At 66.1% G+C, this 7,416-nt stretch overlaps 1 protein-coding gene across 1 annotated transcript in view; it reads left to right on the forward strand.

Annotated features, from left to right (window-relative positions):
• Col6a1 (collagen type VI alpha 1 chain) overlaps positions 1 to 7,416 on the forward strand; it is a 15,979-nt gene that overhangs the window by 4,177 nt on the left and 4,386 nt on the right. Inside the window, exons 5-21 of the mRNA XM_048803956.1 lie at positions 67 to 88; positions 243 to 263; positions 337 to 381; positions 795 to 848; positions 1,034 to 1,078; positions 1,184 to 1,210; positions 1,638 to 1,664; positions 1,738 to 1,782; positions 2,070 to 2,123; positions 2,258 to 2,320; positions 2,997 to 3,059; positions 3,146 to 3,199; positions 3,290 to 3,325; positions 3,636 to 3,698; positions 4,890 to 4,952; positions 6,880 to 6,942; positions 7,125 to 7,285. Of these exons, the coding sequence (XP_048659913.1) occupies positions 67 to 88; positions 243 to 263; positions 337 to 381; positions 795 to 848; positions 1,034 to 1,078; positions 1,184 to 1,210; positions 1,638 to 1,664; positions 1,738 to 1,782; positions 2,070 to 2,123; positions 2,258 to 2,320; positions 2,997 to 3,059; positions 3,146 to 3,199; positions 3,290 to 3,325; positions 3,636 to 3,698; positions 4,890 to 4,952; positions 6,880 to 6,942; positions 7,125 to 7,285 (906 nt within the window). The remainder of the gene's footprint in view (positions 1 to 66; positions 89 to 242; positions 264 to 336; positions 382 to 794; positions 849 to 1,033; positions 1,079 to 1,183; positions 1,211 to 1,637; positions 1,665 to 1,737; positions 1,783 to 2,069; positions 2,124 to 2,257; positions 2,321 to 2,996; positions 3,060 to 3,145; positions 3,200 to 3,289; positions 3,326 to 3,635; positions 3,699 to 4,889; positions 4,953 to 6,879; positions 6,943 to 7,124; positions 7,286 to 7,416) is intronic.

A 7,416-nucleotide genomic window follows, 5' to 3' on the forward strand; every position in this document is an offset into this window, starting at 1 on the left:
GCCTGCCCGCCGCGCGGGGGCCAGTGCCCCGGGCAGAGGGTAACCTGCTTCCCCGTTTCCTTTCAGAAAAATCAACGTGGAGCAAGTGGTAAGAACCCCGCCCCAGCCCCCAGCCCCGCCCCAGCCCGCAGCCCCGCCCCGCGCCTCCCTCGGCCTCTGCGGGGCCTGTGCGCAGGCCCTGCTCCTGCGCCTCCCGCGACGATCTGACCCTGCTGACCGCTCTGTCCGCGCCTTTCCCGCAGTGCTGCTCCTTCGAGTGCCAGGTGAGTGTGGCTCCGCCCGCCCCGCCCCCGGCCCGCCCCCTGAGCTCCCAGCTGACGCCCCCCTGTCTTGCAGCCCGCCAGAGGACCACCCGGGCCCCGGGGCGACCCTGGGTATGAGGTGAGTGCCGCACCTGCCCCTGCTCATGTCGGGCACCGCACCCTGCGCCCCTCTCCCGCGCCCGGCTGGGCTGGTGGGTCCAGGGAGGAGTGTGGACTGGGGGTGGGGGGGGCGCGTGAGACTGAGGGTCGAAGCTCAGGTGAACCTGAGCTCAGGCAGTGGCCAGCGTTCACACCCTGGGAGACGTCTGCCCGCCAGGGTTTCTGGGGCCCTCGAGCCGCCTGGCCATAGGCTGGCCTGGCCATAGCCCCTGAGCCGAGCCCCAGCCCTGTGGGCGTCTTGCTGGACCACCTGCTTGCCTGGTGGACAGGCCTGAGCCTCAGGGAAGGGGCCTTGAGGCTGGGTGGTCGCTGGGACTGGACAGGGTCTCTGCGGACTTTCCCAGCTCCTAACCCGCTGTGCCTGTCCTCCAGGGAGAACGAGGCAAGCCAGGCCTCCCAGGAGAGAAGGGAGAAGCCGGAGACCCTGTGAGTGCCAGGGGTGGGAATGGGAAGCCTGAGGTTGGGGAATGGACTGAAGAAACTTCCAGAAGGAGGGTGGCTGCTGAGGACCAGCGGCGTGGACCATCAGGCCTGAGAGGGAGTGAGGGGTGAGGCCAGCTGGTGGGGCCTGGTGCTCCCTGCAGGGGTGTCTGACCTCTCCTCTCTTCCAGGGAAGACCCGGGGACCTCGGGCCAGTCGGGTACCAGGGGATGAAGGTGCGTGCCCCTCCTCCAGAGTGGCCCTCGGGTCTGGGTGGGTCAGGTGCCCTGCCCTGAGCCCCCGCAGGGCCATGACCCCCTCCCTCCCTGCTTCCTCTACAGGGAGAGAAAGGGAGCCGTGGGGAGAAGGTGAGTGTGGCCTCAGGACTGTCTTTATGGAGCAGCATGTACCCCTCCTGGACCATGGGCATTGCTGGGGACGCCCGCCCCCAGCCCCTCGCCACCCCGCGCACCTGGGAGGAGGAGGCTGATTCCAGGACTGGGCCCTGGGCTCTGTGGCCTTCTGGCCCTGGGCCAGCAAGGGCTGGGGACCAGCGCCCACCACTCTCACCCCACCCAGGGTGTGCTCCTCTGTTGGTTCCCTGTCTCCCTCCTGTCCTTGGACCCCCACCCCACCCCCCGGCAGTGGCGGGCACTCTCTTGGGCTCAGGGGTGACTTTGCATTGGCAGGGGCCTCCTGCCAGGCTCCCTGCACCACCGCGTCTGCTGGGCGGGACTGAAGTGGGGGCCAGCCAGGCAGGGCCCCACCTCTCACTCTCCCTTCCTGTCTCCGCAGGGCTCCAGGGGACCCAAGGGCTACAAGGTGAGTGGGCGGGTGCTGTGGTGGGGCCCGTCCTGGGGCCTGGCCTTTCCCTCACCCTCCTGTTGTCTCCCAGGGTGAGAAAGGCAAGCGAGGCATTGACGGAGTGGATGGAATGAAGGTAAGCTCAGGACGGGAGGGCTGGGTGGGAGGAGGGGGCACAGCCAGTTGTCCACCCCTCCCCATGAGCAGGGGCGGTCTCAAGGGTGGACACTCCCAGAGGACTTGGTGATGTGAAGCCACGAGGTGTTACCTGTGGATATTTCCTGTCAGGAACCAGGTCCCAGGGGACCCTAAGCTGCCCAGTTAAGCTCAGAGGGTCGTAGGGGAGGCTCTCCTGGAGGCCCTGGTTGGGCCGGAGCCAGGGTGGTGACAGCTGACCACCTCCCTACCCTTTTCCTCCTTCAGGGGGAGACGGGGTACCCAGGCCTTCCAGGATGCAAGGGCTCGCCAGGGTTTGATGTAAGTCTCTCTCCCCGTCCTCCTGCCCTCCTGCCCGGCTCTGCGAGTCTGCTGACACTGTGCTGCGGGTGGTGCGCATGGGATTCCCACGGGCCTCCGCTGGCCCTGACCTGTCTCATGCTGACTTCTCACAGGGCGCTCAAGGTCCCCCCGGCCCCAAGGGAGATGCCGGCGCCTTTGGCCTGAAGGGAGAGAAGGTGAGTGACCGTGGCCCGTGAGGTCCTCTGGGAGCGCTCTCTGCCCCACGCACAGGCTCCAGCCTCCCTGGTCATGGTCGGGGGCAGGCAGGGTGATGACAGGGATATGGGAAACAGTCTTGTCCCTCCAGCCGCCCCTTCGTAGACCCACAGGTCAGCTTCCCGCCCCGCCATCCTCCCTTTATGGTGAAAGTCCAGGACCCTGGTAGCCCAGCAGGGAGCCCAGTGGAGGGCCTCAGGCTCTGTTGAAGCCCCCCCGTCCTGTTGTGGGGTTTCTCTGGGGTTTATCAGTGAAGCCAGAAGACTGGGAGGTTTAAGGGGGTGACTTTGCCCCAGATGTTAGGACAAATGGTTTGGGGTCTCGTCCTTGAGTTTGCACACGACCCTCTAGGCCTGGGCTGCAGGGTGTGGACCTGGCACAGGTCTTCCCCTTCCCGGTCAGGTCAGGTGTTGGGGCTGGACCCTGAGTGGCAAAACTCATGGTCCAGGAGGTTTTCCTGCAATCATGGAGCCCAAGAGTCCAGGGAGGTTGGGGCTCATGTGTCTTGGTCAGCACAAACTGAGCTTTGGGTGAGGAGGGTGGGCATGGGGCCACTCCTCCCAGGACGGCCTGGTGTGACCCCCCACGGGCTGCACCCCAACATCGAGCGTTTGTGACCCCTCTGACCTTCCCCAGGGTGCACCTGGAGCGGATGGGGAGGCTGGGAGACCCGGAAACTCAGGGCCACCGGGAGACGAGGTGAGAACCGCATGAGCTGGGGTGTGATGGACACGGGGCTCTCGGCCAAGGACCTGGACAGATGGTTGTACCCTTGTCCTCCCTAGGGTGAGCCTGGAGAGCCTGGTCCCCCTGGGGAGAAAGGAGAGGCTGGTGACGAGGTGAGCCCCCGGCCCATCCCCACCCAGGGCTGTGCTGACCTCTCTGTCCCTCCCGCACCCAAGCTGACCTCTCTGTCCCTCCCTCACCAGGGGAACACAGGACCGGACGGCCCCCCTGGAGAGAGGGTGAGTCAACAGGGCTTCGCCATCCTCCCCACCGGCAGAGGCCATGCCCCCTGGGCAGGTCCACAGCACCTGTGGGGGCTGGAGGGTCTCAGCTGGGTGTCCAGAAGCCTTGGCAAGGACAGAGAAGCTGCTGCCATGGTTTCGTCCTGTGGACCGTGTCTGGGCCTCGGGTCCCTCAAGCTCTCTGGAGGCGGGTGGGAGCAGAGGAGCAGGGCCCAGCCTCTGGGATGACGTGGCTGGAGACCACCAGCAGCCTCCAGCCCACCTGCCCAGTGAGGTCCTGCCCAGAGCTTTCCCCTCCTCCATGCAGGGTGGCCCTGGAGAACGAGGACCTCGGGGGACCCCAGGCATGCGGGGGCCAAGAGGAGACCCAGTAAGTCACCGTCCTGAGGCTGGGCCATGGGCATCAGGACCCCGGGACACACCACACAGACCTGCTGTCCAGAGTGGCCCTTCTGCTTCCAGCACAAGCCAGGCAGCCTGCGTGTGGTCACCCCAGGGCCCAGAGTCCTCCGTGGAGGCAGCTGAGGGTCCTGGGGAGGCAAGGAGAGCAGAGTCACTGTGGAGGGTGACAGGAACCAGTCCCCTCCTGGTCAGAGTGGCAGGATGGACGGGTTGGTCTCCAGGACCTGTTGGTCCCTGTCCATGCCCTCCCGACAGGGCTGCCATGGGTGCTCAGCCACAGCAGCCACGGGTGCTCAGCCACGGTGCTCAGCCATCTTTACCAGGCATTCCCTCCAGCGCCCCACCTGGCGGCCAGAGAGTCTCGACCACCAGCGGCTCAGCCGGCTGGGCCCTCACCCCATCCTGGCTTCTTGGGGGGGCTTTCTTTGTTGGAATTTCAGGAGTGAGACATTGGATCAAAATCCCAGCGGTCGGCGCTGAGGGTGGTTTAGCGGGAAGTCTGGGCCCCACCAGCTGTGTGCCTCCATGGCCGGCACGTCCAGGAGGCAGTGTGGGGCTCTCTGTCCTGTGACGGCGGGCAGCGGCTGTACCCAGGGTGGGCCCCTGTGCGTCTTGCTGGAGAGCAGAGGGGACAGCCTAGGGGTCAGGCACAGCACCAGGCCTCAGAGGCAGTGCCCATCTGCCCTTGCAGACACAATGCCCTCGTCTTGTCCAGCACAGGACACCCAGATCCTTCTCACAGTGGCCACTCAGGCTGCAGATTCTCCTGAACAGAGCCCAGCAGGGCCAGGGGCCACTCCCAGGCTGGGCCTCAGAGCCCTGGGAGAGGGGAATGGAGGGCAGTCTCTGGGGGCTCAGGACAAGCTGCTGGCCTCCTCTCTGGCCTCCTGAGGAAATGGGAGGACACCTCAGGCCATGCACCTGGGCCTCTTTCCTGGCAGAGGTATGAGGGGCCATGAGGGGAGTGTTGAGAAGGACAGTAGAGTCCCAGTGCCCACTGTGGGCCCAGGCTGCCTGGCTCTGCTGCCTGCTCCGAGTCCTTTAGACCCCTGCAGCCCTTGCCTGATGACCACCTTGCCTCTGGCCACAGGGCAGCCATCCACCACTGGGGGCAGCCACGGGGCCCAACTGCCACCCTCATGGGCTTAATTCTTTCCAGGGTGAAGCTGGACCCCAAGGAGACCAAGGGAGAGAAGGCCCCGTGGGCATCCCTGGAGACCCGGTAGGGACCCCGCCCGCCAGCGCCACATGCCCAGGCACCAGTGTGCTGGTACCTCCACCACCGGGGGTGGGTCCCACTGGGCACCTCTACTGCCACGAGTGCCTGCAGAGCACGTTCCTCCTCATCAGCTGCAGGGGCAGCGTGGCCACCTGGACCAGCTGGGTGCTGATGGTGATGGAGGGACCCAGCTCCTGTGGCCTGCAACAGATGTGAACAGAGGCCCCCGGGCGCTGACCCCCTGACTGTGGGGAGAGGGTGCTCAGGGGAGCGGAGGGGGCACAGGGACCTGGCAGCAGCAGGGACAACCATTTTCTCCCATCCTGAGGACTGGTCACTGTGGCTTGGCAGCAGGTGCTGCTGGGGGTAGCCACTCTCCCTGGGACACCTGGAGGCCTCCAGGTTACCCTGACAGCAAGCATCTGGGCTGCTGGCAGTTTGCTTGGTGGACAGAGGAGCTTGCAGCCTGCTGGGGCCCCCAGTCCATGGTGAAAGAGGTGATGTGAGCAGGGCAGCTGCTCCAATGCTGGCCACTCCAGCAAGAGCAGGCCCAGGCTGGGGAGGCGTGAGGGCCGCTGGCCCAAGTGGCGCTTGCGTCTCCAAGCGGGGAGGCGCCGTGCTGCCGTGGCCCCGGAGGAGGAAGTTCTGGGAAACGGTGCTTCTTCAAGTCCAAGGAGAGCAGCCAGGAACCCAGAGCACGCGGGAAGCACCACCCCTCTCTCGGGGCCTTGCCGGCCTCCCCTGCCCGCGCCCCACCCACCCATGGAGGCCTTGTCCCTGCTCCACCAGGAGCAGGCTGCCAACAGGACTGGTGGGGCCTTTGGGTGCCCCAGAGGTGCCCACCAATGAGTCACCTGCTCCCTGAAAACTGCGAGTATCAAGTTTCTCGTGGGGACAGTGGCACCCACCAGAACAGGCCTCCTGCTCCCCACTGGCTGGGCCCAGGGCCTCCTCTGCACCCTCTCACCTGTCCCCTCCCACATGCCAAGGCCGGATCTCGTCCACTGTGAGCCCAAACTGAAGGTCTGCTGGCCCTCCACAAGGCCGGGTGCAGCCTGCTGACAGTGCCATGCTGACACCATGCAGGGGCAGCAGCTGGCCAGGCCCAGCTGTGTGCATGGTCAGGGTGGGGACCATGTCAAGGCCAGTGGCTCCTGCTACCAGCAGAGGTCCAGAGACCCACGGCTCAGGGAAAGGCCATGCAGGAGCCAGTGTGGCACCAGCACAAGGCTGGCCCAACAGGGCCTCCTTGGGGGACACCTGATGTGGCCAGCGCAGAGGGCAGACCCATGACCAGCCCGGTGGGCTCCTCTGGCTGCAGTGTCAGGTGCTCAGGGCACTGAGACTCACCCTGGGGGCTGCGGCAGGAGCAGGCTGCAGAGCCGGGGTCCAGGGTGGGCTCAGGGTGGCAAGGCCTTGGGCAGCTCTGGAGACCCTGCCCCAGGCCAGCGCTGGGGCTTCAGGGATGCATGGCAACCTGGGCAGGGCGGGTCCTGCATTTCAGGCAGAGACCCCAGCTGTCCCCACCCTTGTGTTTGGGGGTCTAGAGATCAAGGGGCTGGAAACTTGAGAGGGCAGGGCCATCCGAGATGGTGGGTGTAGGACCCTTCCAGCCAGAACTGCCTCTGTGGCCAGCCAGAGCCTGAGAGTCACCCTCTGCCCTGGCCTGCAGAGGCCCCAGAGGAGGGCCGCCCGGGGGGGCTGAACAGAGACAGGGGGAGCCTTGGCGGGCAGCCTGACCTGACCACGTCCCAGTATCAGCACCAAAATCCCCACCTGTGGAGGCGCCCAAGGGTCTGGGTGTCTCCCCTCAGGGTGGGACCCGGATCCTCCATGTGCTGATGGTGCCTCGCGGTCACATGAGGAAGGCCAGGGAGGGGCTGGGCCTGGGCAGCGAGCGTGGGGGTCCCATGGTGTCTCCATCTCTCAGGGTGAGGCTGGCCCCATTGGACCTAAAGGATACCGAGGTGACGAGGGTCCCCCAGGGTCTGAGGTGAGTACCTGCCCCACCCAGAGGAGCCAGCCCCAAGTGTCCACCCAACGCCAGTCCCTCAAGCTTAGGACAGCCTGGCCAGGGGGACTTTGCTCCTGTTCTGCCCCGACCCTGGTTCCCTCGGGGGTGCTCTGCTCTGGACCTGCATTGTGTGACCTGGCTGTCACCCTCCCTCTCCTTAGGGTCTCAGAGGAGCCCCAGGACCCGCTGGCCCCCCTGGAGACCCGGGGCTGATGGGCCAAAGGGTGAGTGTCAAGAGCACAGCCGTGTGGGCTGCTGTCCAGGCGTCCAGAAGCCCTGGAGGCCCCAGCCCTGGCCTGAGTTATCTCTGGGGAAGGGCTTGACCCTGGGGGTTTGTGACCGACAGGAGGCGTCCAAATTGGCTCCCAGTGTGAGGACCTCAGCCAGTCCTGGGGAGGGACGGGCCTCCTGGGGAGGGAGCCCCCGCAGGCTGGCAGGAGGGCGCTGGGGACC

Source organism: Marmota marmota, unplaced genomic scaffold (genome assembly GCF_001458135.2).
Source record: "Marmota marmota marmota unplaced genomic scaffold, marMar, whole genome shotgun sequence".
Taxonomy (NCBI): domain Eukaryota; kingdom Metazoa; phylum Chordata; class Mammalia; order Rodentia; family Sciuridae; genus Marmota; species Marmota marmota.